Source organism: Drosophila suzukii, chromosome 3, assembly GCF_043229965.1.
Source record: "Drosophila suzukii chromosome 3, CBGP_Dsuzu_IsoJpt1.0, whole genome shotgun sequence".
In the NCBI taxonomy this organism is placed as follows: Eukaryota; Metazoa; Arthropoda; class Insecta; order Diptera; family Drosophilidae; genus Drosophila; species Drosophila suzukii.
Window position 1 is genome coordinate 8,581,290 of NC_092082.1, and position 25,819 is coordinate 8,607,108.

General features: G+C 39.5%; 12 protein-coding genes across 17 annotated transcripts in view; 5 read left to right on the top strand and 7 right to left on the bottom strand.

Moving 5' to 3' along the window:
* LOC108013410 (CYFIP-related Rac1 interactor B) overlaps positions 1-10,391 on the top strand; it is a 28,186-nt gene extending 17,795 nt beyond the window's left edge. The window contains exons 3-5 of the mRNA XM_017079268.4: positions 3,051-3,314; positions 8,859-9,121; positions 9,236-10,391. Of these exons, the coding sequence (XP_016934757.1) occupies positions 3,051-3,314; positions 8,859-9,121; positions 9,236-9,500 (792 nt within the window). The 3' untranslated portion in view covers positions 9,501-10,391. The remainder of the gene's footprint in view (positions 1-3,050; positions 3,315-8,858; positions 9,122-9,235) is intronic.
* LOC108013412 (uncharacterized) lies at positions 5,672-6,874 on the bottom strand. The gene is made up of 2 exons (XM_017079269.4): positions 6,722-6,874; positions 5,672-6,654 (listed from the first exon to the last, which is right to left on the bottom strand). The coding sequence occupies exons 1-2, from the start codon at positions 6,770-6,772 to the stop codon at positions 5,986-5,988; spliced, it is 720 nt and encodes a 239-aa protein (XP_016934758.3). The 5' UTR covers positions 6,773-6,874; the 3' UTR covers positions 5,672-5,985.
* On the bottom strand, positions 7,290-8,736 carry LOC108013413 (splicing regulatory glutamine/lysine-rich protein 1). Its single transcript, XM_017079270.4, has 3 exons — positions 8,611-8,736; positions 7,994-8,543; positions 7,290-7,591 (listed from the first exon to the last, which is right to left on the bottom strand). Exons 1-3 carry the CDS (start codon positions 8,679-8,681, stop codon positions 7,418-7,420), a joined length of 795 nt encoding a protein of 264 aa, XP_016934759.3. The 5' UTR covers positions 8,682-8,736; the 3' UTR covers positions 7,290-7,417.
* Positions 10,392-10,466: 75 nt separating the features above from the next.
* Positions 10,467-10,917, bottom strand: LOC108012522 (uncharacterized). The gene is made up of 2 exons (XM_017077935.4): positions 10,759-10,917; positions 10,467-10,691 (listed from the first exon to the last, which is right to left on the bottom strand). The coding sequence occupies exons 1-2, from the start codon at positions 10,814-10,816 to the stop codon at positions 10,552-10,554; spliced, it is 198 nt and encodes a 65-aa protein (XP_016933424.2). The 5' UTR covers positions 10,817-10,917; the 3' UTR covers positions 10,467-10,551.
* Positions 10,918-10,984: 67 nt separating this feature from the next.
* Positions 10,985-12,762, bottom strand: Cnep1r2 (CTD nuclear envelope phosphatase 1 regulatory subunit 2). Of its 3 annotated transcripts, none has more exons than XM_065864226.2 (4): positions 12,586-12,762; positions 12,414-12,485; positions 12,211-12,360; positions 10,985-11,396 (listed from the first exon to the last, which is right to left on the bottom strand). In XM_065864226.2, exons 1-4 carry the CDS (start codon positions 12,605-12,607, stop codon positions 11,242-11,244), a joined length of 399 nt encoding a protein of 132 aa, XP_065720298.1. In that variant the 5' UTR covers positions 12,608-12,762; the 3' UTR covers positions 10,985-11,241. The 3 variants fall into 3 exon arrangements, with proteins under 3 accessions (XP_065720298.1, XP_016933422.1, XP_016933423.1); XM_017077933.4 differs by having other exon boundaries at positions 12,211-12,357; positions 12,586-12,761; XM_017077934.4 differs by having other exon boundaries at positions 12,211-12,345; positions 12,586-12,759.
* A 473-nt stretch (positions 12,763-13,235) lies between these two features.
* Positions 13,236-16,624, top strand: E(z) (histone-lysine N-methyltransferase E(z)). Of its 2 annotated transcripts, XM_017079026.4 has the most exons (8): positions 13,236-13,381; positions 13,446-14,180; positions 14,267-14,427; positions 14,608-14,622; positions 14,961-15,058; positions 15,119-15,308; positions 15,366-15,935; positions 16,151-16,624. In XM_017079026.4, the coding sequence occupies exons 1-8, from the start codon at positions 13,260-13,262 to the stop codon at positions 16,558-16,560; spliced, it is 2,301 nt and encodes a 766-aa protein (XP_016934515.3). In that variant the 5' UTR covers positions 13,236-13,259; the 3' UTR covers positions 16,561-16,624. The 2 variants fall into 2 exon arrangements, with proteins under 2 accessions (XP_016934515.3, XP_016934516.3); XM_017079027.4 differs by lacking the exon at positions 14,608-14,622 and having other exon boundaries at positions 13,237-13,381.
* On the bottom strand, positions 16,584-20,135 carry LOC108013267 (chromosome transmission fidelity protein 8 homolog). Its single transcript, XM_017079028.4, has 3 exons — positions 19,997-20,135; positions 16,991-17,114; positions 16,584-16,933 (listed from the first exon to the last, which is right to left on the bottom strand). The coding sequence occupies exons 1-3, from the start codon at positions 20,014-20,016 to the stop codon at positions 16,628-16,630; spliced, it is 450 nt and encodes a 149-aa protein (XP_016934517.3). The 5' UTR covers positions 20,017-20,135; the 3' UTR covers positions 16,584-16,627.
* hay (ATP-dependent DNA helicase hay) lies at positions 17,240-19,909 on the bottom strand. Its single transcript, XM_017079024.4, has 3 exons — positions 19,769-19,909; positions 17,895-19,705; positions 17,240-17,840 (listed from the first exon to the last, which is right to left on the bottom strand). Exons 1-3 carry the CDS (start codon positions 19,818-19,820, stop codon positions 17,295-17,297), a joined length of 2,409 nt encoding a protein of 802 aa, XP_016934513.2. The 5' UTR covers positions 19,821-19,909; the 3' UTR covers positions 17,240-17,294.
* A 116-nt stretch (positions 20,136-20,251) lies between the features above and the next one.
* On the top strand, positions 20,252-21,187 carry LOC108012786 (uncharacterized). Its single transcript, XM_017078220.3, has 5 exons — positions 20,252-20,517; positions 20,580-20,663; positions 20,720-20,867; positions 20,923-21,006; positions 21,058-21,187. Exons 1-5 carry the CDS (start codon positions 20,320-20,322, stop codon positions 21,126-21,128), a joined length of 585 nt encoding a protein of 194 aa, XP_016933709.3. The 5' UTR covers positions 20,252-20,319; the 3' UTR covers positions 21,129-21,187.
* A 33-nt stretch (positions 21,188-21,220) lies between these two features.
* On the top strand, positions 21,221-22,145 carry LOC108012767 (uncharacterized). Of its 2 annotated transcripts, none has more exons than XM_065864633.2 (5): positions 21,221-21,396; positions 21,454-21,537; positions 21,594-21,741; positions 21,797-21,895; positions 21,953-22,145. In XM_065864633.2, exons 1-5 carry the CDS (start codon positions 21,265-21,267, stop codon positions 22,114-22,116), a joined length of 627 nt encoding a protein of 208 aa, XP_065720705.2. In that variant the 5' UTR covers positions 21,221-21,264; the 3' UTR covers positions 22,117-22,145. The 2 variants fall into 2 exon arrangements, with proteins under 2 accessions (XP_065720705.2, XP_016933688.3); XM_017078199.3 differs by having other exon boundaries at positions 21,222-21,396; positions 21,961-22,134.
* An 861-nt stretch (positions 22,146-23,006) lies between these two features.
* On the top strand, positions 23,007-23,783 carry LOC108012763 (uncharacterized). Of its 2 annotated transcripts, none has more exons than XM_017078194.3 (3): positions 23,007-23,166; positions 23,224-23,455; positions 23,517-23,777. In XM_017078194.3, the coding sequence occupies exons 1-3, from the start codon at positions 23,053-23,055 to the stop codon at positions 23,759-23,761; spliced, it is 591 nt and encodes a 196-aa protein (XP_016933683.2). In that variant the 5' UTR covers positions 23,007-23,052; the 3' UTR covers positions 23,762-23,777. The 2 variants fall into 2 exon arrangements, with proteins under 2 accessions (XP_016933683.2, XP_065720791.2); XM_065864719.2 differs by having other exon boundaries at positions 23,031-23,162; positions 23,517-23,783.
* Positions 23,784-24,204: 421 nt separating this feature from the next.
* LOC108012263 (uncharacterized) lies at positions 24,205-25,081 on the bottom strand. The gene is made up of 4 exons (XM_017077563.4): positions 24,926-25,081; positions 24,774-24,860; positions 24,560-24,707; positions 24,205-24,494 (listed from the first exon to the last, which is right to left on the bottom strand). Exons 1-4 carry the CDS (start codon positions 25,034-25,036, stop codon positions 24,226-24,228), a joined length of 615 nt encoding a protein of 204 aa, XP_016933052.3. The 5' UTR covers positions 25,037-25,081; the 3' UTR covers positions 24,205-24,225.
* Positions 25,082-25,819: the final 738 nt, after the last annotated feature.

Here is a 25,819-nt window from a genome sequence, read left to right on the forward strand (position 1 = left end):
AAGTGGATGAGGCTTTAGAAAATGATAGATATGCAGTATCAGATGTCGAAGGATTTCAATTATCACAAATACCTTATAAAGGAATATGGGAAGCGGCGAATATAAAGTTATGGATAGAAAGTGAAACGAAAGATTTAGAAGAAGAAAGCGAAACGACAGATTTAGACGATGAAATTGAAAAGCAAGACTTAGACGATGAAATTGAAAAGCAAGACTTAGACGATGAAATTGAAAAACAAGACTTAGACGATGATATTGAAAAGAAAGGAAAGGAAGTTGAAATGCAAAACCAAATTAAAGAAAAAAGATACAATGAAACGAGGTCAGAGGTTGAAAACAATAATAAATATTGCAGAAATGTTGAAAATAACAGGACACAAAAGAATTATCCAAGATACAATTTAAGAAAACGAAAAATTTAGATAGAGATATAATCGGGTCGATTAAATGTCAGGATGGCCGAACTGTAAGATAATTCTATGTTAATATCTTAAACAACAACCAATATTTAAAATTAGATTATAAGATAAACATATAAACAAGATAGATGATTAAGTATTTATTGTAAAACTATGTACAGTATATAAAATACTAAATTTATGTATGCGATCTGGCAACGCAGAACGTAAAAATGTGTGGCAATCTTGAAACGCGAATGAGATAAAACACTTTTTCGTCGGAACTGTGCCAAGAACACACGCATGTGAAGAGCCAGGAAATAAAAATGATTTAAAACAACAAAGAACAACAAATAAACTGTCTAAATTACTATTACACATATTAATTTAAAAATCCAAGTTCCCAACTTAGACACAGAAAAATACTTGATTTTTACCGTGTAAAATGTACCACCGAGGCCAAGTCAACGACAGCCAGTCCGCATCCCCTTAATTTTTATTCCACAACCTCCCCCACATTTTGTTTACTTGTTTGCTCGCGTTAAACATTCTGGGATGCTTCAAGTGCAGCAGCCAAGGACATAAGATCTTGACTTACAGACAGGTGTAAATTATGTAGAGTGAAAAGAAATGCCAGCACACAGAGCCCCAGAATGAAAAACAAAAGCCAAAACATCACAGATGCAGTGTTTGCTCTTGCTAGCTGCAGACAGTTGCGTTCTTGTTATTATGATTATACCAAAGTACTCATAACAGAATACGCTGAAAGAAAAAACTAATTCATAAAATATATATGCATATTTAAAAATATTTATATTAGAAGATAATATAAAATCTTTGAATATACTTTACATAAAACACTCATTTTGAATGGCTCTTCCTGATCTTATGTTACCCTTTCTTTTCAACGGATAATCCTAAGTTCTTTTTAAATATTACCTTCCAGTGTTCTTTAGCATTTTGCCTTCTGTCTGAGTGTTTGTTGATATGCGCAGCGATTTAATTATAAACACACAACACGTGCTAGTCCATTTTATTACGGCGGAGAGGTGTGCAAACCAAAAATAACACTCGTTTACTTCTTTATAAAGATCCACTCACACTCTAATACTTCTGAGCTTGAACTTCGCAGTCCACTGAGCTGTGTGTAACTCGCATGTTCTCTATATCGGTGTTTTAGGTCGATTCGGGTGCGGGGCTGGCTATATTTAATTCTATTTAATGTATGCCAATATGGTATAATCGGTTAGACACGCAATAACATCAGATGGTGGTATATAATTATCTAATTATGTTGTGCCTTGTTTGACCAGAAAATGGGAAAGCCATAATTAAGTTAGATAACTGTTAGAGTTGATTTCATAACAAAGTTTAGGAACACGACCTTATAATAGGGGTATTTGAAGTAATCAGTAGATAACATTTAAGTTTCGTAGAGAGAAAATTTTATGTTTGTAAAATTGCTTAAGTTGTAGAAAATATTTTGCAAAAAACAATTTTGTCGCTATTCTTATTCTTGGAAAACCACTCATTGAAAGGAAATACAGTTTTTGAACATACTGATAAACAAACAGACCTTTAAGTGGAATTTCTCTAAGGCACTATGAAGTTTGTGTAAGTTTTTAGATAAGACTGCGTAAGTTTACGATAAGTTTCTTAGGAATATATCATTTAATGCTGTAGCAAGTTCAAAACAATTATACAACAAATGCATTTGATTAAAATTAAAGCTACATTCATTATTTTCTTTTCATAATTTATATCTCCAACTAAAATTTTACTGCTATTGACCACAGTTAACCTGAATGGCCGTCTGCACTTAAAATATTTGCTATATTATTAGCCACTTAAAATGTATTTGAAAAACGCCAAAAGACCTCAATTGAAATAATCAACGCCATTTGCTGATTGTATGTACGGGTACGGAATGAACTCTTCACATCATGCAATGACCGTTCGTTAGCTCCAGTTTCCCGGTGCCGTGTGTGTTTTCCTTTATTTTATTATTTTTGTAGATCATAAAGCATCGATAAAAATCAGTGCGCCGGTCAATGCACGCGGCTTTCGACGTCGTTATTGTTGCATGTGCCGCAGAAATAAAGACGCAGAGTTTTCCTCGATGAAAACTAGCCGGCCGGCCACAATGGCTCACAGTTCGCTGATTGTAATAAAACAAATGCCTGAAATGTGGTCAGCAGGCATCGTTTTTTTTAAGAGGCCAGTAAAAAACTAAGCCCCAGGAAAAGTGCACTAAAAGAAATAAAAGATATGGTAATATAAAAATGGTTAATATAATAATATAAAAATATTAGGCAATCAATAAGAACCGAAAATATAACTCTGATAGAAAAATTTTTAAAAATATAAAAAATTAAATAAAATATTTAATATAAATAAATGAAAAAAAAGGGAAAATAAAATTTATAAAATATTCTAGACACCTTCTTTACAAAACCTAATTAATATAAATTTAAAAGAAATTTTTTAGGTTTGAAATTTAGGGGAGAATTTTCTAAGATCCCATTGTTTTGAATAGTTTTCGAGTGTACAAATGGAATACGGGTTCGCATGCCAAACTCGCATTTACTCTAGTTTCTGGTCGAACGTATTGACTGACGGTTTTTTCCCCTCTTTTTCTGCGAATCATTACAGGGTGCCGGCAAGGAAATCCGAGAAGCCATCGCCGATCCCTCGCCGGAGGTGACGAGCAAAGCCTGGGCAGCGGTGCTCCCGCTGGTCAACAAGCTGAAGCGCTGCTACGAGCACTCCATGGAGCTGGACAAGATTGTGCCCAAGCTGCTGGGCCAGCTGGTGGGCGGAAAGCTCAATCCGACACAGCATCTGGAGACCCAGCAGGCGCTGGTCAAGCAGCTGGCCGAGATCTTGGAGTTCGTGCTGAAGTTCGATGAGTACAAGGTGAGTGAGTTGCTTTGACAGCTGGGTGTTACAAGCTCTAAGCCATATTTGGCGGTACAACGCCCACCACGTTAACCCATTAATTGTTGGTGGGGGGAAAAACCAAACACTGGTATTTCGTTGTTTGTTTATGACGGGGGGAAATTTATTGGAAATTGCGCGCTAGCTTACATAATATTGTTAGGGCAGCCATGAAAATATTTATAAATATTTTAAAATAAATTCAATCCTGTTTTAGCTAATGGTAATTATATTAAGATTTAAAAGGCATGGCTTAAAGTAAAGATTATGTCTATTACAGGTTTTAAAAAATTTTTGGTTTACTTTCATTTTTTCTTTAAGCCATATCCTTTTGATTATATATTACCAAATCATAAGCTCAAACTAAGCTGGTTATAAAAAGTCGTTAAGATTATCATTGAATATTGTATCAAAAATCTTCTACCTAATAAAATAAATCTTGTAAAACTGCACATAAATCTAAGCAAAAACCTGAAGAGATTAAAATTAAATTAGGTAACAGCTTATCAAGATTTAATTGATTTTTTCTCCGTCTGTTTAGTGACTTGTTAGTGGGTTAAATTCTGTCTTCTGCCTGTTTGTCTGCTTGTTTACCTTATGTGGGCGCTGTCGACAGCCGAGCCAAAGCAAAGCAATATCTAAAAGCCAAGTCAAATGAAGCCAGACCAAGTCCCACTGCCAACTCATAGTGCGCGTGGTTGCATTTTTAATTGACTGACTTTTTTGCTTACCGCCTGGCTGCCTGGCTGACTGACAGACAGTCGGCCATACAGACATACTGGCCAAGACGAGCGCGTGCTGCGGCCCATTGATGAAAAATCTTTCAGGCCATCCGTGCATTCGTTCGAGCCACAGTGGAGCATCCGAGGCACTTACGCACACGCAAGCCAAATGGCCCACGACGAACGACCGATGGCCGGATGAAGTTGTAAAATTAATAAAAGTCGCTCCGGTGGGCTAACAGCAGTTGTTGTTTAAAGGGTTGTTGAATATTTTAAAAAATATCCTATCAATGATATTTATTTTTTGAAAAAAAAAAAATTGTAATGATATTTAAAACATTACTTAAATTTATCGAAACAATATCGATATATTTCATTAGAACATATTTGATTGAATAAATATGAACATATTTTCATATGTATTCATTTGTATTTCAATTTAAATATATTATATATATTTAAGGACAGACATATAATATATATTTAAATTTTAAATATTTTCATATGTTTTTAAATTTAAATATGTTCATATGTATTCATTTATGTATGTTGTAATCAAATATATCGATACAATATCGATGTTTGACGATGCTTTAAATATCACTACCTATTTTTTTTTTTAAATGAAACATATTTACATTGGAATTTAAATATGAAACACATTATTATATTAAAATTTAAATGTGAACATATTTGTATTAAAATTTCCTTCTTCGAAATCCATATTATTTTAACAAGTTATTAAAACTTGAATACCATATTGCGACCTCATGTGTTTACCAATAACCAAAGTCTGGGATATGGAAGCACGAGTATATCCGCACTGGGTTAAAACATTACCTAGAGCCACACAACTTTCAGTGGCAGTTGAATATGTCGGTTTATTTTCCGGAGCCAAGCAGAATCGATTTGTTTAATGGCAAATCCCTGTGAATGGCGCATTTCCCATGGCTCGCTTCCGTTTGGAGAAACTTTCATCAAATCGATTGGGGAGCGGAATACATGTATGCAGCTGTGGAGAAGATGGGTTCGGGATCTAGGACAATCGGGAGGTAAAGATGGATGGGCCAAGTCATCGCCATCGTCGGCTTCTACTCTCTGATGTCTAGTGTCTGGAACTTTGTGCTCCCGATGATAATAATGATGATGATGACGATAATACCTATGATGATGATGTTAAACGCTGTAAACTGCACGTTCATTGTGTGCTCAAAGTGTCAGCTGCCTGGCGCACACAGATACTTTCCCATGTAAAAGTTGTGTATATATAGCCCAAACGTGCTTCCCAACTAACAGCTACTTCCACTTCCGTTCCGTTCAATAAAGACCATTGTCTCTGCGCTTTTGTTGCTTTGTTTCCAATGGGCCGCAAAGTATGCTGTACAATTTATTGACTTTGGTTGTAACTGGCATCGTTTTAATGTCGACTTTATTGCGAAAAATCTTGTGACATCGAGAGGCACTTACAGTGCGGTGTATAAGGTCTGGGGGAAGTAACACAAATTAAACATAAACTAAACCAAAAACTGGTTTTAATTGCCTCTATCCTAAGAGTGGTAAATTAAAAAATGATCTATTTAATATTGAACCCCCTAAGAATTAATACACAAGATATATTGTTCTTTTTATAAAAACATACTTATCTTTATAAAATATATCTTAATCATCCTATATTATTTGTTAGACACAATTTGTATTGAAATATTTTGGGCTTGGACCATTTTTATCTTTTCGGGAAACCAATATTTACTGTATTTATATGCTGACTCTTCAGCAGCTGCATTTTAAACGTTATCAGCTGCAATGGATCTGTCCAAAATACAGACAAAATTGTTTTCTTGGCACGCTTTCAACCAAAAGTCCAATGGCTCTTGAGGGGATTTATTCAATTTGGCTTTTGCACAGACTAAAATTCATAGAGTATTCTCTTACTTCTCATCGAAATCTTCGCTGGTGTTGTATACTGGCTGCAGGCGTCTGGGATATTTACGCAAATATTCGGCATAATGTTGGGCATATTTGGCCTGAAAATCACGACGCCTCCAGGGTTGAGCGGGTTCATAGAAGTTCTCATTGTTATTATAAATGTTTTGATAGTTATTTGTGGCCAGAGACCGACTGCCTCCTATTTGAACCACTTGCTCCTCCTCGCGACGAGAATCACTGGAATCCAATTCGGAATTGGATGGGGTATACGGTTGAAGTTGAGGTGGAATGGGTTGGTTATATTGAAATAGTGAGGATGGAGTAGTTTCCTGTTGTTGGTAATAAAAATATCCTGGCACATTGTTGTAGTTATGATTGGCAGCACGCGTTGATGGTAGCTCCTCTCTTCGCCAATTTGGATAGGGTTGCTGCCTATAGGGTTCTCTTCCGTAATATTCATTGTTTTTAGGATATTGCTGCTGTTCTTGGGCCCTATACTGATTATCATTCACTATGATTGGAGAACCCGACCATATCGATTGCACTTCTGGTGATGGGGAATACGATTGGGCGTAGTTGGTTGTGGGAATTGCATAAGCATTGCCATAAGGTGATGCATACTGAGCTCTCCCGCAAACTGCATCTATCATCAGGGGCAGAAATGCATATAGCTAAAAATATACATTAATAGATTAATCATCTCAGGTGTCGAATAATAATCTAGAGGCAAACACTCACCAAGCTCAGGGAACTGCTCTTAACGACGATCCGTCCTGTTTGGGGCTTCATTTCTGACTGTTCAGAACGATTTATGCTAATAACGTATTTATATGAGGTTTCTCAACAGTCTCTCGGACACTCTATAGTATAGTATTGTATAGTAGTGCATGATGTTTGTTGTTTGCAGCGCCTTTTGTCAAGGTGATTGGATGAGCAACCCAACTTTACCTGACTCAAAAATTCGCGGCGGCGAATCTCTAAAGTATTTTTTCTGTTCTCACGCACGTTTTCGATGCAGCCCTGACAGCTTAAGTGCGGCATCGTTGTTTTGGGCCTGGCCCGGAGTGGAAAACCGTTTGGCAGCACGGGCAGCAGGCAAATTGCGGTGTCACGTAGCGGGTAATTAGTAATTAGATTTTCAAGTCAACCGTAATTAGAGGTTAACAAGAGCGAGTGTTGAAAACGGCCGATAGCTTCAAAGCTGAGTGCTTCATAATCGCGTTGGTTAAGGTACTTGCTATAAAGAATATTAAAAGAGGAAGAAAAGTGAGTAAATTGGAATGAAAATTAGCCCTTTGAAACACTATTATACAAGTAATATGAGCCAGTTTTATTTTTTTTAGTGTCATTTTTCGTACAAAATTCAAGAAATCAATAAAAAAGTGTTCTTTAATTTAGAATTTAGCTGTGTTGTGTTTCATGTTCAATTCACTTTTATAAATTTGGACGCATGTGCAGGATAAAGAAAGCCCCATCACGTGGCACGGGTAGCTGGCTTAGGAATTCACCACCATCGTATGAATCGTTAAACAATTGAGTTAAATAGCTGTTCGGTTCCCTCTGTTTAGCCACTGGCATACCATGGCACGTACTATCCCGCGTCAGGAACTAGAAGAAAAAATAAAATTAAATTAATATCTGAATTAAAACAATACTGAAATGTTCGGCACAATCTATAGAATGCATTGAAAAATTTGGAACATGCTTTTTTAAACCGTAAATTATAAATATAGTTAAGAACATTGGAATGATCGAAGATGTAACTTAAAATGCTTTAATAAGCTTTTGAAAATATAAACTTTAATTGGAAGCAATTTATGTTCTGTAAATTTCTTTTTAAATGTATTTAACAACATTTATTCACAAGAAAATATTCTTAAGAGGAAAACTTTCTCAATTTTAAGAAGAATTAAGTTTTTGGAACTGGTTCCGAAAGGCTATATCTACAAGCTAAATTTTCAAAGTTTTAAATAAAGTTTTTATGAACCATTCAATTTAATTGGTACGCACCATTCGCTCTCTTATAATTGCCAAGTTTTCGGGTGGTGGGGGATGGTTGAATGGCTCCTTCTTGAATATGTTTTCGCCACAGCACTTGAGGATGTGGGATGTTATGATGTTCCTCGACCTAGCTTCGGCTACACTCTGTGGTGTGCGACGCAGCTTGTCTATCCACATGGTGGCCATGGTCTTGGAGCGAAAATCCAGGTTACATATTTGGCGCTCCAAAGTTTCAATATCACGTTCGAATTCCTCGTCGAACTTGACGATCTCAGGGTTTGGTTTCTTTGTAGCAGTGGCTGCCGCCTGTCTGGGATGATCCCGCTCCAATTCCCTCTCGCGCTGCTGTTCCTTCTCCAGATCCTTTTTCCATTCCAGCTGACGTTGCTTTTCTTGCTGCTTTTCCCGCTCGAGTTCCTTTCGCCTTTCCTGCTCCCGCTTACGTTCAAGTTCGTGCTCCTTTTTGCGTTCCTTTTCACGCTCCTTGCGATCCCGACTATTTTCCTTTTCAGGCTTCGGCTGGGAACTCTCCACAACGTAGTTCTTCTGCTGGGAGTCACTGGTAGTGGTGCGAATCAACATCCCGAAAACTTGTTTAGAAAACTTATAACCCAATTTAACTTTACCGTTCGTGATTTTCTCTCTTGTTCATCCTTTTAAATAGGCCCTTAAATCCTGTAGTGTTTTTGTCGCTCATTCTGACGTATGTTTCAAACTGGATTGATGGAAAACAACTGATCACAAACCAGTTTTCAGAATTATTTTTTAATTCCAAAAATAAATATATAAATGATTTTAAAAAGTTAAGAGATCTTAGAATAATTGGTTTCTATATTTCTTGAAATTAATAAAGCCTTTTTTATTTTATTTTCAGATGAAAACACCCGCCATACAGAATGATTTTAGCTACTACAGACGCATCGTCAGTCGGCAGCGAGTGGACTCCACGGAGAACATGCTGGTCAGCACGGAGCTGGCCAACCGGATGTCCTTGTTCTACGCCCACGCCACGCCCATGCTCAAAGTGCTGAGCGAGGCCACCTCAAAGTTCGTCAACGATAATGCCGATGATGTTCAGAACACGACGGAAACGCTGGGCACCATGGCCAAGGTGTGCCTGAGGATGCTGGAAAATCCGTGAGTTGTATTTCATAACCTTCAATGCTAAGATTGCAATTTATAATTTTTTTACTAACAAAATTTATTATCATGGTAACAATAACCTAATATGTTCCCAATTTGTTTTTTTAGAAAACTCCTGCAACAGATCGAGCGTGAGGACACGAAAATGTTGGTGCTGCGCGTTATGGTCGGCCTGGTGATCCTCTACGACCATGTGCACCCGGAGGGGGCCTTCGTGCGGGGCGCCCATGTGGACGTGAAGGGGTGCGTTCGACTGCTGCAGGCGCAGCCGGCCATCAAGGCGGAGCCTCTTCTCAATGCCCTGCGATACACGACGAAGCATTTGAATGGGGAGAATACGCCGAAGAACATACAGCGCCTGCTGGCCGCATAATATCGGAGGGGATCCCAGGGATGAGAGTTCATTAACGTTAATTTCTATGTGTATGCGTATCGATTTAAATGGTTTTACTTTATTTATGTAATTAGTAGGCTTCTGTATTATTTGTAAAAATTGTAAGCGAGTGTTGTGCTAGCAGGAGGCAGCCTCTAGTTTTATTTTTACCCTGTGTGCATTTCCAGCATTTGTTTCGTACTGTTTTAGACTCCAGCCGCCTCCACGTAACGTAACGAAGTCGGATGATGTGGAACGCATATATCAGCAGCAACAATATTTAGTTGATAATCTAGCCCTAATTTTAAGTAATGAATGGAACCCAATTAACCTAAACAACAAATTAGCGCAAAGTTTAAACTGATGGTTGGGGGAGATATGTATGAGAGATAAATCCTAAATTTCACTAAAGCAGAGATTATAAATATAAAATAACACTTTTAAATCAAATCTAGACTATTTTTTTGTAAATGACAAAGTGTAGAACGAGGTGTAAAGGTCTTAAAAATGCATAAATTAATTGATTACTATAACAAAAGAATTGTACGAACTAAAATGCCTACACACACACACACACACAACTGAACCATAAGCAGAAAGCGGATGCATTTATATATTTCCACGCCGTCAACTTTGATAAACGTATTTAAACAAATCTACAAAATAAACTTGAGCTGCGCAATAATAATAATTTTTAGGATTTACAAATAGAAATAAAAGATTAATGAAATGGCAAAACTTAACGCATACAATTTGTACCAAAAAAACAAAAAAGAACAATGAAAAATCACACAAACTAAATAAAGATTTATATATGCGGTAAGAGCGAGAAGAAACTGATGAAAAAACTATAGAGAATGCTGAATCAAAATAAATATCACGCAAAATCAACCATATAAATGTTTTTTAATGATGCGGATTATTCTGTTAAACCTTTTAAGCCCAGTAAATTTAAATGGTTTCAAGTACTTTTTCAATATTGCTCTTTATTTAAATTTAAAGGCGTTTGAAGATCGATGAAAGTGCCGTCACGCCTTTGTTATCCTGGAGTCTAGCCGCAGCAGGCGACATCGTCGTGCTTGTGCGGTGTCTTCTCGTCGTCCAGCAGCACTGGTGCGCTGCGTACCACCTGATGATGGTGATGGTCAAAATCAACCATCGGGGCATCATTCTCGTTGGCTTGGGGTAGAGCTAAAAAAAATACAGGAGAACCAGTTAATTGGAGTCTATTTCGAGGACTATCCATTGCAATCCTTGCCAGAAGCCATGAAGAAGGCAAGGCCCAAGATGAGAGTGCACAGGAGTAGGAACTTCATGGTAAAGCTGGCTTGTTGTACAGATGGCTAGGTTGCTTCTGATGCTAAACAACTGTCCAGACTCCCTTTTTATACGAAATGCAGCTCTGGAAAAACAGCCCCAAATTGGCAAAAACACTTGTCGTTGCACAATTTATGGGAACCTTGTTAGCTATAAAGTAATTGAAATTGAAATGTAGCTTGTTGTATTTGGCAGCGATGGGTAACGCTATTAACGAAACACATAAAGCTTAACAATTGAGTTTTCTCTTTTTTCCGATTTTTTTTTGTACAATGGAGCTTCTATAATTAAACAAGGGTAAAAAGGAGAAATAAGGGGGTACGTTAAAATTACGCTTACAAAGCGAGGGTGTCCGAATTAACATATAAGCAAAGAAAAGGGAACTAGCATTAACTAATTAAATGTCCTGAGGGCGGGCCGGTGCTCATGTACTGTTGTTGTTACTCTGGCGCGGCTTTAGTATCAGCTTCCCCGTGTCATCACAGCTCATATTAAAATCTCCCAGTACCGTTCGCGTTCGGGAAGTGATAATCTGCGGCGCTATGACCAGTTTCTGTATGCCCAGGATGAAGAGGAAGACTGGAAGAGAAGATAAGAGGATAGCATTTAATACTTATTTAGTACTAAGTAGAATGTATTAAATTTTATTATAGCTAAAGGGAAAAATATTCGCCCTTAGACCTAGTTGGTATCAGAACTAATTTCCTTTTTTCATTTAGCCGCTTAAAAACCAAAAACCCTTAAATTCATTATCAGTTTAGCTATTTATAATGCAGTGACAAGCCATTAGCCAACTTATCAATTGATTTGATGACCTGATTAATTCATTAAATGGAATCGCATTTGATAAAGCAGCTTATACAAATATTAGGGTCTGATAAGGCCCATTATTGTACCTTTAAACATAATAATGCTATAAAAGGGCGTTAAAGAATTTTTTATCTAAGATTTTAGTCATTTCGTCAACATTTTATGTGATTGAAGACCATGATATTTGGGAATCTCGGTCTTGGTTTCTTTTACTGACTACACTTATTAATTTTACATCCCTACTGGGTACACATCTGATTTTTAACCACTGGCTTAATGTGTTATTTGCCTCGTTGTAATAATAATATTATAAATATCTTTGAACGTACACATTAATATTTTGTCTCGCTCTCGAAGTACATACATACATATGTGTATTACTACTAATATGTAGGGTATTAGGTAATGTTGAAGAGCCTACATGTGTGCAAATTTCTGTACATTAAAAGAATATGCCCCAGTAATTGCTTAGTACTAAAATGCATAGTTAAAACTAGGTTCTACGACCATGGCCTATGACTAAGTAAAAGCCAGACTAAAACCCATGTGCGGTTGGACATATCATTTATCCGGAGGCTCTTACTCAATGTCAGGGTGGCGACTGTGAAGATGGGATGGATCCAGAGGGACTCCGTTAGCGGTACGACGGTGGTGCGTGGGTCGCGTAGCCAGTACCAGGCGCTGATGGCCGTGCACATGGACATGGCGGACAGGACAACTGCAAGAAGTTCTACTGTTATTACGGGCCGTACTGCTCCCGTTTTTCGTTTGCCGGGTTTAACTTACTGCGCCAGCGGAACGTCGAGGGACGGTACGATGAAACCACTTCGGTGAGGCGCCGCTCGAAGGCCTTTAGATCTATATAGTATATAAAGGAGCAACGAAAACAAACCCGGTTATAGTTGGTAAACATAGTCAGTGGGTTGTGCGTTTTTCGGGGCTTGTCCCGGTGGCCTACCTTCGCAGGCTGATGGTTCCATTGCAGCTATTTCCTCAATGCTCGTGGCCGCCTTGATGCGATTGAATTTGTCCAGCTTAATTGTTGCAAAATTTCCTAGTTTTTGATAGGATTCTCATAGCTTTCTTTCCTTTTTTATGTTTTTGATGATATTCCACGTTAGCCAACACTACGGCTAATAGCGTTTACAAACACTAAAAGACATGGGCGCAGCGAAGAGGAACTCAATTTCAACCCCCTTCAATTCTTAATTATAATAATTAAATTGTAAAGATTTATTTTCAAAAACAAATGATTTGTTATAAAAGAATCAACTAAGGTGCCCAACAATTTACTGTGTTCTAGATACAAGCTATAAAATTCAAAATGCCTACTTTCTTAATTTGGAACTTTTTTTAATGCAAGGATTAAGTAAATTTATATGGTTTTCTTTTCTCAATATTAATTTATTTATATGATTAATCTTTAAATTTAAATGTAATCGTTAAATTTGGTAAATGTTTTATTTATAAAAAAATAAGAACCCCACATAATTTTTTCAGCCCGCGTCCATGGGTGAGGGTTTTTTTCATAACGTAAAACGGTCACACAGCTGTTGCGAAAAAAAGGCGGAAAATAAACCCTGAAAAGCATTTGATTTTCGCGTAAATGCAGCAAAATTAAAGTGATTAAACATGAACAACACGAAGGTGCCGCCCGAATGGAAGAGGCGTGTCAAGTCGGAATACATTAAAATCAGACAGCAGAAGCGTTACAAACGCGCTGACGAGATCAAGGAGGCATGGATAAAGAACTGGTAAGCGCGGGAAGGAGAAGGCGGAAGTCTGGACTCGAAAGTATCTAAATCTATATCCTCACAGGGACGAGCACAACCACAATGTACAGGATCTGTACTGCGAGTCCAAGGTTTGGCAGGCTAAACCCTACGACCCACCGCATGTGGACTGCGTGAAGCGAGCGGAGGTGACCAGCTACAATGGCATTCCCAGCGGACCCCAAAAGATTCCCATCTGCGTGATCAACGCCGTAACGCCCATACCCACCATGTACACATGGGCCCCAACCCAGCAGAACTTCATGGTCGAGGATGAGACGGTGCTGCATAATATCCCCTACATGGGCGACGAGGTCCTCGACAAGGATGGCAAGTTCATCGAGGAGCTGATCAAGAACTACGATGGCAAGGTGCACGGCGACAAGGATCCCTCGTTCATGGACGATGCCATCTTTGTGGAACTGGTCCATGCCCTCATGCGTTCTTACAGCAAGGAGTTGGAAGAAGCCTCTCCGGGAACATCCACTTCCGTTAAGGTGGAGACATCTGTCAAGTCCAAAGATAAGGATGAGGATGGGGATGTGGATGTGCTTGGGGAGGGCGAGTCTCCCAAGAAGCTAGAGGATACAACCGAGAACAAAGTCGAGGAGCCAGCGGTAGATAAGAAGGAAAAGGAGGAACCGGAGGCAAATGAGGGTGGTGATGTCAAACCCGCAGTGGAAGATGTCAAGGACAAGCTGCCCTTCCCTGCTCCCATTATTTTCCAGGCCATCAGCGCCAATTTTCCAGACAAGGGCACTGCACAGGAGCTAAAAGAGAAGTATGCATTGTATACCTAACTGAGAAGTAGAAGGGTTTATTAGATTAATTAAATATAACTAAATGATCTATTATCTTTCCTCCCAGGTACATCGAGCTCACCGAGCACCAGGATCCAGAGCGCCCCCAGGAGTGTACCCCCAATATCGATGGCATCAAGGCCGAAAGCGTTTCCCGGGAGAGGACCATGCACTCCTTCCACACACTCTTCTGCCGAAGATGCTTCAAATACGACTGCTTCCTGCACCGTAAGTTTAACCGTGGGAACTGCTGCCAGCTGGGTTACCTAATGACTTTACGTTTTGTTTTTGCTTTTCTTTTCTTGTTTGGAAACAATATTATCTTGCCAAAAAAAACAATCTGTACCATTTCTTAAATCCCCAAAAAACACGAAATTCGAAAATGTTGTATTGATAATTGCAATTTAGGTCACCATGTGCAGGGTGAGTCGTTGTTGTAGTTGTTGTTTCGATAACCACACGCACACACTCTCATGCCGTTAGCCCGTCCACGCCTCCGCATCCTCATCTCGCTGTCTATGAATATAATTATAATAATCCCTCATATCTGTGGATAATTGGCTCTGTTTGTCATGTGTCTAAATTGATTCTTCGGTGTTGCTCACCTCATTCCGTGTGGCTTTGCCTGGACCATTTCTGTATCTGTATCTCTTTCTCGAAAAGTAACCGATTACCCTCATGCTAATCCAAAAGCGTTTCATGGACATCAAGTGATTTTTGATCGTTTCAATCCTTCTAATCCCGCTGCTCTATTTCCACAGGCTTGCAGGGACATGCTGGTCCCAATCTGCAGAAGCGTCGCTATCCGGAGCTGAAGACCTTTGCCGATCCCTGCAGCAACTCCTGCTACATGTTGATTGTAAGTGGGATATAAAATACTCTAAGAAATGTATAACTTATCTTTAATCTTAACTTACAGGATGGCATGAAAGAAAAGCTGGCGGCCGATAGCAAAACACCACCCATTGATTCCTGTAATGAGGCTAGCTCCGAGGACAGTAATGACAGCAATAGTCAGTTTAGCAACAAGGACTTTAGCCACGAGAACAGCAAGGATAATGGTCTGACTGTAAATAGCGCAGCCGTGGCTGAGATCAACTCAATTATGGGTGAGTTTGAAAACCAAGCAATAATTTCCAATTAAGAATCATCTTATGCCCTTCCAGCTGGCATGATGAACATAACCAGCACGCAGTGCGTCTGGACTGGCGCTGATCAAGCTCTTTACCGCGTCTTACACAAAGTTTATTTGAAGAACTATTGCGCAATTGCGCATAACATGCTCACAAAGACTTGCCGTCAGGTATACGAGTTTGCCCAGAAAGAAGATGCCGAGTTCAGTTTCGAGGATCTGCGACAGGACTTCACACCACCGCGCAAGAAGAAGAAGAAGCAACGCCTGTGGTCGCTGCATTGCCGAAAGATTCAGCTGAAAAAGGACTCGTCCTCGAATCATGTGTACAACTACACTCCCTGCGACCATCCGGGTCATCCCTGCGACGCGAACTGCTCGTGCATTCAGACGCAAAATTTCTGTGAGAAATTCTGCAACTGCAGCAGCGATTGCCAGAATCGTTTCCCCGGCTGTCGCTGCAAGGCTCAGTGCAACACGAAGCAGTGTCCTTGCTACTTGGCGGTGCGCGAGTGTGATCCCGATCTTTGCCAGGCCTGCGGAGCGGATCAGTTCAAGCTGACCAAAATCACATGCAAGAATGTTTGCGTGCAGCGGGGACTGCGTAAGAAAGTTTATTGTATATTTATACTCTACATTTGAACCCCAAAGAGAGCTTAGTCAATATAGGCACTCTTTAAGAATATTTAAAAATGGATTATCATCTACAATTTGGAATGCCACTATTTAAAATGATTTCCTTCTTGGTTAAAAAATAGCTTGCTAGCTTAAAACTTTAAAGATAGTGTCATCTAATCAAATCAAATCTCTTTTATGCAGACAAACACCTGCTCATGGCTCCCTCTGACATTGCCGGCTGGGGCATCTTCCTCAAGGAGGGCGCCCAAAAGAATGAGTTCATCTCCGAGTACTGTGGGGAGATCATTTCCCAAGACGAGGCCGATCGCCGTGGCAAAGTCTATGACAAGTACATGTGCTCGTTCCTCTTCAATCTGAACAACGATTTTGTTGTGGATGCGACCCGAAAGGGCAACAAGATTCGGTTCGCCAACCATTCCATTAATCCCAACTGCTATGCCAAGGTAATGATGGTCACCGGCGACCATCGGATCGGTATCTTTGCCAAGCGGGCCATTCAGCCCGGTGAGGAGCTCTTCTTTGACTACAGATACGGACCCACAGAGCAACTGAAGTTCGTGGGCATCGAGCGTGAGATGGAAATTGTTTAATAAAGAGTCTACTTATGAAAATATTATCATAAAAAGCGAATAAAACTATATTTTATAAAACATACATTCAAACAGATTTGGCCACATTAGCTATAATTGGTTTGGGTCGCGATTTGAAGATTAACTTTTTAGTGCAAACTGCGCGGACTGTGTACTCGGTTCTCTGGCGACTCTTGTGCTCCTGGGCAATCGTGTGATCCAGCACTGTCCTTTCTGCTCCTGTGGTGGCATTCATCATGCTTACATCTTGAGATGCCATGCTCATATCCAGCAATCGTTCACCCTCATTGGTCTTGGACTTTTCCAGCACAGCAAATGGTTTGTCCAGCTTTTGTTCACGACCCTGAAGAATGTGATGACCTATGATGAGAATCTGGGAATAAAAAAACATTATTTAGGCTTATTTAGAATATGGGAAACTTCAACTCACAGGCTGGCCATATTTATTGTAGTACAGATCGCCAATAAACTGGTCGTGCATGTCCTGGTTGCTCCTCACCTCCAGGTCACCCTGTAGCTCTATAATAGCCCAATCACCTTTGCCGGCACTTTGTCTGAAATAAAGGATAACAGCATTTCGATTTATTTCTTAAAAGTAACTAAAAACAGATTTAGAAATGTATTGCCCCAAATTTAAAGAATATTAATGCTACCTGAAACCCTTTGCATTGCAAAAAAGAACTTTTTTAAAGAATTTTATTCATGCTTCACAGCTTTTTACGACATGCTTAAGTCTATCCCCTGAACTTCTTGAACAGTGGATGCACGCTTCCGATATTCTTGCGTCGATGCTCGTAGTAGATAGCGTCATCCCCGCCAGACATGGAGCTGAGTCCGCCAGCTCGTCTCACGGTGCCGCCGGCTCCACCTGGACGGAAGCCCGGCTCGCCCGGCAGCTTCTCGTCCTCGCAGTCCAAATCGGAGGCGGACAAGACCAACTGGAGCAGCTGTCCTTGCTCCTCCTGGGTGCCATACATTAAATCCGCATCCGTGTCCATGCCCTTGAGATGCGTGATAACCTTGTAGCTATAACCCTGGTTAACCAAGAATCGCTGTCGCTTGCGGGAGTAGCTCATCTCCATGGTATCCTGTGAGACGAGGGTGTAGAAGAAGGCATTGTACTCCTCGGCGATGGCGCCCTTTTTGGCGCGCAGAATACGACCGAGACGCTGGGCCTCCTGACGACGAGAACCTCCATGCGAAGAAATCTGAATAAGCACATTCGCCTCGGGCAAATCGAAACTGGTGTCGGCCACTTTGGACACGAAGATTGTGTTTACCTATAAGGCGTAAGGTTATATTAAAAGTTCTGAATATCATTGAGTTGTACTTACCTTGGAGTTAAATTTGAAGTTCTGCAGGATCTGGATACGCTCGTTTTGCGAGGTGGGACCATAGATGAAAGGCTTGTTCATCTTGATTGCATAGTGTTTTAGCGCGAACACATTATCCGAGAAGACAATCGTTTTGTCGCCGCGCTGTTCGTGATATTTAATCAGAAACTGGCAGCTGCGGAACTTGGAGGGGTTCATCACATAGAGCAGCATTTTCTTTGAGGTCTTGGTGGTCAGGTATTCGCGGTAGAACTCCGGGGACATGGGGCACCACACCTCGGCACACTGGACGCGTGCAATGTATCCCTTCTTTTGCAGCTCCAACCAATTGGCCTCGTACAGCTTGGGTCCAATGAGGAAGTTGAGATCCGCAATCTTGTCATCTTCACGAAGAAGTGTGGCCGTCAGACCCAGCTTGCAGTGGGATTGAACGATGGTGAGCACGCGACGGAACATTTTGGCTGGGATTGTGTGCACCTCGTCCAGCACCATGATGCCCCATTCCTGTTCCTGCAGCCAGCGCATCGTCTGCTCGGCTTCCCAGGATCTCTTTTGCGTGTGTGTTATCATGGAATAGGTGGTAACGAGTATGCCACAACCCATAGGCTTATCTTTTGCCTCGGATGTGAATCTGCAAATCATACTGTCGTCGGCTGTGGACCACATTTTGAACTGCTGCTTCCACTGCTCCACAGAAACACCACTGTTGCAGAGCACCAGGGCTCTCTTTCGCACGGTACAACATGCTGTCACGCCCACCAGGGATTTTCCAGCACCGCAGGGAAGTACAATAACCCCAGAGCGGGCTCTTCCGTTGCCGAACATCTTGCGCAGACTCTTCTCCTGATATGGACGCAGAACGGCAGCGGGTTTGAGGTCGATATTGATATCTGGATTGTTGGTATCATTGCGGAAATCGTACTCCGCCAGCAGAGGATGCTCGATCTCGATGCAGCGCTTTTGGATCACCTCGATCTTCTCCTGGGCCACTTCAAAGGAAACAGTCTTCAGGTTGGCCTCATCTTCGTCCTCCTCTTCCTTGTCGATTTTCTCATAGAAATCTGTGATATCCTCGGGCACTGCTGTAGTGCCATCTGCGGCTACAGGAGCTCCAGGAGCTGCTGCAGGAGCCTCTGCCGGCTTGTCCGTGGCTCCAGGAGGCAATTTTGTGCCGAATTGGGTGATGGCCTTGCCGTCCAGAGTGCCCTGGATGAAATCCTCACCTTCGCTGCGTATCAGACGGCATTTCTGAATCACTGGGTCTTTAAGTAACTTCTGCAGCACCTCGGGATGTGGTGACTCTATAAAGTACTTGTTGTGCTTCAAGACCAGCTTGACCTTGCCATAGGATAGGGTACAGAGTCTGATGAACTCCAGGATGCCTTCGGGAATGCTGGTCTTACTCAATCTCTTGAGGTATTCCACAATGTCATGGGTTTGCAGGCCCACCGAAACGGCGGCGTATAAACTGTAAGCGGTGAGTTTATATTCATGGATGTGTTCAGGTCGGCAGACGGGTTCCGAGATGGCGATTAGGAAGTCATGGGCGTGCTTGTAAACAGGTGAAAAGGATTCCAGGAAGACGTGACCATTGGGAGCCACCCAAAGTGGACGATTGCCGTGATCCGGACGCAGTTGCATCTGCGCCCGGTAATCCTTGGCCCCATACTCATCCGTATTTATTTGCTCATCATTGGTTTCCGCATTCTTGGATGCTGCCCCAGGAACGCCGTCCGATTCCGTGGCATCCAAGCTATCATTGTCGTCCACCAGTTGGGTGAAGGCCTCATCCTCGGCACGCCGCTTTTTGGCTGTGTGGAAATCTCTCTAATTACAAAAAAAATTCGGTGGTTTTCCATTTGCCTCATACTCACCGAACTTGTCCGAGCCACTGCGATCCTTTTTTGATTTTTTTGGCGGCCCCATTTAAACAAAAAACCAACAATAATTTCACAATAAATAAATTGCAGATTGCCAGAAACGAGTCGACAATAAGCCTAACAGGTGGCAACGCTGCCACTTGTAGCCAAACACAGTACGTCTTTTTGACTGACTTACACATTATATTAAGCCTTACTTAAAGTTTCTTTTAAGCTACTTACGTCTTCACTAGAATGGGCATCTTGTTTTCAGTTGGTACAATGAGAAATTATTATAAAATAGCTGCATAAACAAAGAAGACCGCCTAAAAGCACCTTTGACACGCCTTGCAACACTGATAAATCGATTGACGATAGCCGTGAAGCGTTGCCACCTTGTGTCTCGTCAGCTGTTTACAGTTTGAAGGCCACTGAGTATTTAAAAAGAAATTTAAAACTGTCTTTTTATTTTTTAGTTTTTAAAAAGACGTAGTTTTCTGATTGCAATCCCAAGTGCTTTGATATAATGTTCATTAAATGTGAAAAATACATTTTGTGCACAAAAAATGGCCGCCGAAAAAAAGAAACCCCCGCCGAAGAAGAAGTCGCCCGAGAAAAAGAAAACCGGGGACAAATCAAAAAATAAGTCGGAAAAAGATGCTTTACATTCCACTCTTTTAAAGATATGTTATATTATAGCCATTTCCGATCTGCTACATGCCTTGTACTTCACCGTTCAAGCAATGATGCTAATGGTTAAAAAGGTAGGTGAAGGAAAAATAAAAATATGAAATAAATATATAATATATTCTAATTTAATCTATAGTTTAGCGTGTTTGCTATGCTGGCGGTTCTGGGTGTCATTTTCTGGGTTATAATTGTCATTATGTTGCTTGTTGGGTTATGCAAGGTTGGTTGTTAATGTTTTTTATATCCTAACTTGTTTTAATATTTAACTTACATCAGCGCAAGCCAGGTTTAGTTCGATTTTGGCTTATATTTTCTTTAGCAGGCTTTATAACCGACATAATATTTCTGTTGTGGGGCATTGCGACTTCACTCACTGTGGATTGGGACCGACTTCAAGAGTTTTCAATCATTATTCTTGGCATATGTGAGTTCTATATAACATATATTTTGTATTTTAATAATTATTTAATCGTTTTTAGTTATTGAAAGTTGTTGCTTATTTTTTATACATCGTTATTATAAAGTTATGGGTGAGAAACCAAAAGAGAAACGGACTTTATGCTGTAAGCCAGCACTTGATTAATATTCATGTTTAACTGATTATTTTCCAATAGGTGGCGGAGGAAATAATGATAAGAAAAATAAAAATAACAAAAACTCAAAAAAGAAGAAGGGCAAAAAATAAAAATAAAATAATTTGTAGTAGTATAGAAAATACACGCAGTTGGCCTTGTTCTTTGAACTCAAATAAAATATATTTTTATATACTGGCTTTAAAAATTTGCCTGGTTAATCTACAAAGAGTAAATATTTTATAAAAAATGGCGTTTGACTTGGAAGAGTGGAATATTCCTAGGGATAATCTCCTAAGGAGTTGCTTTCTGATTGCTGCATTTGAATTATTGCGCTCGCTGTATTTCTCGTTTAGTTCCGTTTCCGTCATGATTTCGCATGTAAGTGATATTAAAAATCTTTACAATATTTAAGCAATGTTTTCCTGAAACCTTTAGACAAATTCGTATTCAATTTTGGCTTACCTGAGTACAATAGCTTGGATTCTAACCGTTGTTGGACTTATTGTAGGTCTATGGAAGGTAAGCATTCTTAGGAAATTATTTAAACCTTTACAATTGATTTATTTTAATTAAAGGGTCGTCCAACTCTCCTCGTCTTTTGGTTGCTTTTCTCTGGCTTTGCGACTGCTATGGATATAATTTATCTCATATGGAATGTAACTTCCTCTCCTGTGTTCGACGTAGAACATTTCAAGCACTGGACTCTTTTGTACTTCGGAATTTGTAAGTTAACCTTTTATAATATTTAAGAAAATTTAGTTTTAATCCATCTTCACAGTTTATGAATGCACTTGCTTGTACTTGGTATTCAGGTATTTCAGAAGATTATATTCCTATTGTGCTTTGGAAGGCGGCAACTATGATTGGTTCTCTGAAGGTGGTAAATAAAAATATATACTTACGTCGTATACTATATGGAAAACCTTTTTTTTAGAAACACAGAAGACTGTAGCAAAGATGACGCAACTGAAACAATATCTACAACTTCAAATGCGAAGATTTCTGAAAAGGCAAATGAGGGATAAAATCAAGAAAAACCTTAAAGAACAAAGAATATTAGTTATTTCATTCTTACACATGTGCAGGCTTTCCTTATGAATTACTAAACAAAATAAAATTTTTATTTCGTGCAATCGTTTGTTTTCAATTTAAGGGCCAAGTGGGAGGGCTAAATCAATTCCCGCCCCGACACAAACAATAATAATAATTGACTTACACAGTTTTCCATCTTTTTCCTGATGCCTTCGAGGATGGGGCCCGAGAACCTAGTCACGTTGCCAACGGGGGACCAGGACAAGGACTATCCAATCTCCAGGGCCTGCTGACAAAACAAATGCCATAAATGAAGAGCGGACAGATGGTCGCACAAAACTTGTCATATCGTCGTCGTCGGCAAAAGACACTTCACATTGGTATAGGTTGTTTTGAGAATCTACTAACCATGGGTTTCAAAAGCCTTGTATTTGCATGGAAAGGTCAATGAAACATAAATACAATTATTGTGGGAATAAGAGCGAAGAACTTTTGTAGTACTAAGTATTACCTAAAATTTAAATATATATAAATTAGTCAAAATACATGCGTAGTATATTCTTTTATTGGTAAGACAATATAAAACTTTATTGGAAAAAAACTTTATTGGAAAAAAATATTCCTTATTTTATTACTATCTTTTGTAAAAAATCCATCTTTTTAAGTTTAAAATTTCATTACCTTTAATCACGTAAAAATGATTACATAATAATTCGACTATGAAGTATGTAAAAAAAGGGATATAATTATTCTTTGACATTCTATATAAATATTTGAAGAATCGATTTTAAATAAAATACATTTAATTTTCTATTTGCCCACTGTCAGATCGTTTACAACCACTGTGCGCTGTCTGGGACTTTTGGCAATCAAACAGCATTGATTAACAGGGAGCGAAGACCCCTGGACCCCCTTTCCCCTCTCGACAAGTACGTGCTTATCATCATTATAGCTTTGATTTAGTAGACAACATTCCCAGTGAGATGAACCTTAGCTGGGGCAATGGGGTCAAATTCTGATGGATATTTAGTGCCCTGCGCCTATTGCATCGCTTTGCTGGACTTCATATCCGCCGTGCTATTCGCAATTATCTCAGGAGTGGTATTTGCCAGGCATGTAAGACGGTTCGCCCATCCTTTCAGGATACAAATGGGTAAATTTCGGTATTTGCAGGGTAATTGGTCTGCCCTGGTGGCGCTGATCTTCACCATCTTCTGGATGGTCATCATCATCGTTCTCATAGCTGGCATATACAGAAGGAAACTGGGATTGGTACGTTTTTGGCTGGTCTTTACGTGCCTGGGAATACTTTTGGATGGAGTTATTTTGCTCTATGGCCTGACTTTGGCCATATCTGTGAACTGGGAGGGTGTAAAAATCACAGTGCTGCCATTCGTGGGATTGGGTTAGTAGTTATAAAATATTCACTAATTTCATTTACCAAACATATGTTTTATCTTTTACAGCTGTGGAAATGACTTTTGTCTACATCATTTACCTCTTTTATCTGGATATGATTGGATATATTCCACCGGAAACGTTTTATGAAGAACCTCGTAGAGAAAAAAGCGGCTGCGAAGTGGTTTATACCGAGGAAAAGGAAAAACCTGTGGATCGTAAAGATTTAAAACGCATGGAAAAACAAGCTAAGGAACGCATGAAAAAGGATAAAGCTGTTTTGAAAAAACTCCAAAAACAAATGCGAAAATGAATGTATTAAATATTACCTGTTTATATTTTTAAAATAATTTAAAATATATATTTTCCATCGAACATTCTTGATTAGAACTCTAGAAAGCGCAGTATCCTTTGCGTTCTTTCTAGTCAGGCACAAAGCTCTTTAACTTTTATCACATCTAGGATGCGGACCTCTTCACACCTACACAAAGCACTCACACAGGCATGCGTGTGCCAATGTTAAACACAAAATCCTTTTAAAATAATTTGCTCTGTAGCGAGTGAAGAAAAAATCAAGAAGTGTACATTCACGTTTAGCGAATGCCAACCCCTAAATGCCCTGTAAAAAATTAATAATAAATATATTATTCAAAAATATTGGAGAAATTATTTTTGAAACGTATTTTTGTGATTTACAAGAAAGTGAATTAGCATTAATGTTTGCATTTAATATAAGTCATATTTTTTTAATATAAAATAAATATATGAATCTTTATTTTATGGAGACGAACTGCTTTCAGAAGATCTATAAAAACTCAGTTTCATGGGATGTGATGGGGCGTTATGCACTATTTTTCCCCTGGGATGTTGAATTTGGGGATATCTTTTGGGCTGATAATTGTTATTATATTGACGTTGGCGGTTGGGTTCCGGGTAAGTTTGATTTTCTTGTGCCACTTTCGATGTTAAAGCCTTGTGACAGGCCTGACAAAAGGCCAGAGTCACGTAAAATCGTTGAACAATGTACAGGAAAATGCACTCAACAACTGAAAGAAAACAAAAATTAATCGAAAGCCAAAACCCAATATGATTTGGCTAATATTGCACTCACCTAATCCGAGGAGCAGCAATAATCCATTTTTGACCAGACCCGTTTGGAAAGAGCTCTCGTTGAAAACGGCATACAAAATCAGGCACATCTCCACCAGGATGCCAAGGCAGGAGAATATAATCCAGGCACGAACACATCTGGGATTGCGCTGTAATTAAGCGGGGGATATACCATTACACGACCAACGTCCATGAACCACTTTAAATGTACATACCTTATGAATGCCGCCAAGCAGGAGCATCAGAATCATCGATATCCAGAAAAGTCCAAAAATCACCGCAAATATTGTCAGCCAACTCAGCTGCGAAAGATGGGTGATTTGTAAAAATTTTCTTTGTTAATTAAAAAGCAAAACGACTTCCTTACGTGTTCACAGATCGTCTTGAAACTGACCATGGAAAAAAGCAAGGCGCTGACCAGATCGAAACAACCTATGGCATAGGCCATTATCAACAGCGAATTCCTGCTAAAATCCATATGGAAAATAGAAAATATAATTGTTGGCAATTGAAGATACGAAAATCTGATGACTTATTTTCAAAAATATAATATAAAGAAAATTAATATTATAAAAAAGGGTCAGAATTAAAATCAATATTTAATACGTTTAGTATTTATTGTTTTAAAATATATTAATATATTTCGATAGACCAAAATAAATAATTATATTTTTATGATTTATGGACGAAAAGAAATACTACCCATATAAATATAATAAATTGTCTTAATCTGTATTTTAAGCCATAAAAATTAGTTAAAAGCCAAAGTGCAATTAATTTTGTTTTTAATGTATAGCTAATTACTTTATTATGCTATGCTTCTAGATATTTATAATGACTTTTAAATATGTTTTTTTTATGGGCTGAGTAACCACATTTCGGTTCAATGCTCTTTCACACCCTCGACAGGGTATCAAAACGGAAACGGAAACGGCAGCCAAGTCTCGCAGCTATGGCTGTCGCATCTATTTATGCTGGGGAAAAATGAGACATACCACCGTATATGTATGCGCTCGTATAGCCATACATAATGCTGTGCTGATGAAATACGTGCGGCGGCAGTCCACACGCACATAGCCATTACTCCTCCCCTGTGTGTGTGAGCGAGAGCAAGGGGGAATCCCCGTTGACAAATATAATTTACTTTTTTCGCGCTCATTTGCAACTTGGGTGCACGAAGTGGGGGCACATCTCGATCCCCCGGGGCGCGACAAAACCTTTTTAAAACATCTCACTTCCAGTTTAAGTTTTGCCAACAGGA

What these genes read in the sequence shown, in the direction of transcription:
- LOC108012767 (XM_065864633.2), top strand. Translation starts at nt 21,265, where the DNA reads ATGGCGTTTGACTTGGAAGAGTGGAATATTCCTAGGGATAATCTCCTA. An exon ending in TTTCCGTCATGATTTCGCAT is followed by an intron (nt 21,397 to 21,453) that starts GTAAGTGATATT and finishes TGAAACCTTTAG; the next exon opens with ACAAATTCGTATTCAATTTT. An exon ending in TTATTGTAGGTCTATGGAAG is followed by an intron (nt 21,538 to 21,593) that starts GTAAGCATTCTT and finishes TTTTAATTAAAG; the next exon opens with GGTCGTCCAACTCTCCTCGT.
- LOC108012763 (XM_017078194.3), top strand. Translation starts at nt 23,053, where the DNA reads ATGGGGTCAAATTCTGATGGATATTTAGTGCCCTGCGCCTATTGCATC. An exon ending in GAGTGGTATTTGCCAGGCAT is followed by an intron (nt 23,167 to 23,223) that starts GTAAGACGGTTC and finishes CGGTATTTGCAG; the next exon opens with GGTAATTGGTCTGCCCTGGT. An exon ending in GCTGCCATTCGTGGGATTGG is followed by an intron (nt 23,456 to 23,516) that starts GTTAGTAGTTAT and finishes TATCTTTTACAG; the next exon opens with CTGTGGAAATGACTTTTGTC.
- LOC108012786 (XM_017078220.3), top strand. Translation starts at nt 20,320, where the DNA reads ATGGCCGCCGAAAAAAAGAAACCCCCGCCGAAGAAGAAGTCGCCCGAG. An exon ending in AATCATTATTCTTGGCATAT is followed by an intron (nt 20,868 to 20,922) that starts GTGAGTTCTATA and finishes AATCGTTTTTAG; the next exon opens with TTATTGAAAGTTGTTGCTTA. An exon ending in AGAGAAACGGACTTTATGCT is followed by an intron (nt 21,007 to 21,057) that starts GTAAGCCAGCAC and finishes ATTTTCCAATAG; the next exon opens with GTGGCGGAGGAAATAATGAT.
- hay (XM_017079024.4), bottom strand. Translation starts at nt 19,820, where the DNA reads ATGGGGCCGCCAAAAAAATCAAAAAAGGATCGCAGTGGCTCGGACAAG. An exon ending in CAGTGGCTCGGACAAGTTCG is followed by an intron (nt 19,706 to 19,768) that starts GTGAGTATGAGG and finishes ATTTCCACACAG; the next exon opens with CCAAAAAGCGGCGTGCCGAG. An exon ending in ACTTCAAATTTAACTCCAAG is followed by an intron (nt 17,841 to 17,894) that starts GTAAGTACAACT and finishes TACGCCTTATAG; the next exon opens with GTAAACACAATCTTCGTGTC.
- LOC108013267 (XM_017079028.4), bottom strand. Translation starts at nt 20,016, where the DNA reads ATGCCCATTCTAGTGAAGAC. An exon ending in ATGCCCATTCTAGTGAAGAC is followed by an intron (nt 17,115 to 19,996) that starts GTAAGTAGCTTA and finishes CCTTTATTTCAG; the next exon opens with ACAAAGTGCCGGCAAAGGTG. An exon ending in ACAATAAATATGGCCAGCCT is followed by an intron (nt 16,934 to 16,990) that starts GTGAGTTGAAGT and finishes TTTTATTCCCAG; the next exon opens with ATTCTCATCATAGGTCATCA.
- LOC108012522 (XM_017077935.4), bottom strand. Translation starts at nt 10,816, where the DNA reads ATGAAGTTCCTACTCCTGTGCACTCTCATCTTGGGCCTTGCCTTCTTC. An exon ending in TGCCTTCTTCATGGCTTCTG is followed by an intron (nt 10,692 to 10,758) that starts GCAAGGATTGCA and finishes TATTTTTTTTAG; the next exon opens with CTCTACCCCAAGCCAACGAG.
- Cnep1r2 (XM_065864226.2), bottom strand. Translation starts at nt 12,607, where the DNA reads ATGGAACCATCAGCCTGCGAAG. An exon ending in GGAACCATCAGCCTGCGAAG is followed by an intron (nt 12,486 to 12,585) that starts GTAGGCCACCGG and finishes TATACTATATAG; the next exon opens with ATCTAAAGGCCTTCGAGCGG. An exon ending in AGTCGCCACCCTGACATTGA is followed by an intron (nt 11,397 to 12,210) that starts GTAAGAGCCTCC and finishes CTTCTCTTCCAG; the next exon opens with TCTTCCTCTTCATCCTGGGC.
- LOC108013413 (XM_017079270.4), bottom strand. Translation starts at nt 8,681, where the DNA reads ATGAGCGACAAAAACACTACAGGATTTAAGGGCCTATTTAAAAGGATG. An exon ending in AAGAGAGAAAATCACGAACG is followed by an intron (nt 8,544 to 8,610) that starts GTAAAGTTAAAT and finishes CACCACTACCAG; the next exon opens with TGACTCCCAGCAGAAGAACT. An exon ending in CAATTATAAGAGAGCGAATG is followed by an intron (nt 7,592 to 7,993) that starts GTGCGTACCAAT and finishes TTTTTCTTCTAG; the next exon opens with TTCCTGACGCGGGATAGTAC.
- LOC108012263 (XM_017077563.4), bottom strand. Translation starts at nt 25,036, where the DNA reads ATGGATTTTAGCAGGAATTCGCTGTTGATAATGGCCTATGCCATAGGT. An exon ending in TGCTTGGCGGCATTCATAAG is followed by an intron (nt 24,708 to 24,773) that starts GTATGTACATTT and finishes GCTTAATTACAG; the next exon opens with CGCAATCCCAGATGTGTTCG. An exon ending in ATTGCTGCTCCTCGGATTAG is followed by an intron (nt 24,495 to 24,559) that starts GTGAGTGCAATA and finishes GTTTTCTTTCAG; the next exon opens with TTGTTGAGTGCATTTTCCTG.
- LOC108013412 (XM_017079269.4), bottom strand. Translation starts at nt 6,772, where the DNA reads ATGAAGCCCCAAACAGGACGGATCGTCGTTAAGAGCAGTTCCCTGAGC. An exon ending in AGAGCAGTTCCCTGAGCTTG is followed by an intron (nt 6,655 to 6,721) that starts GTGAGTGTTTGC and finishes GTATATTTTTAG; the next exon opens with CTATATGCATTTCTGCCCCT.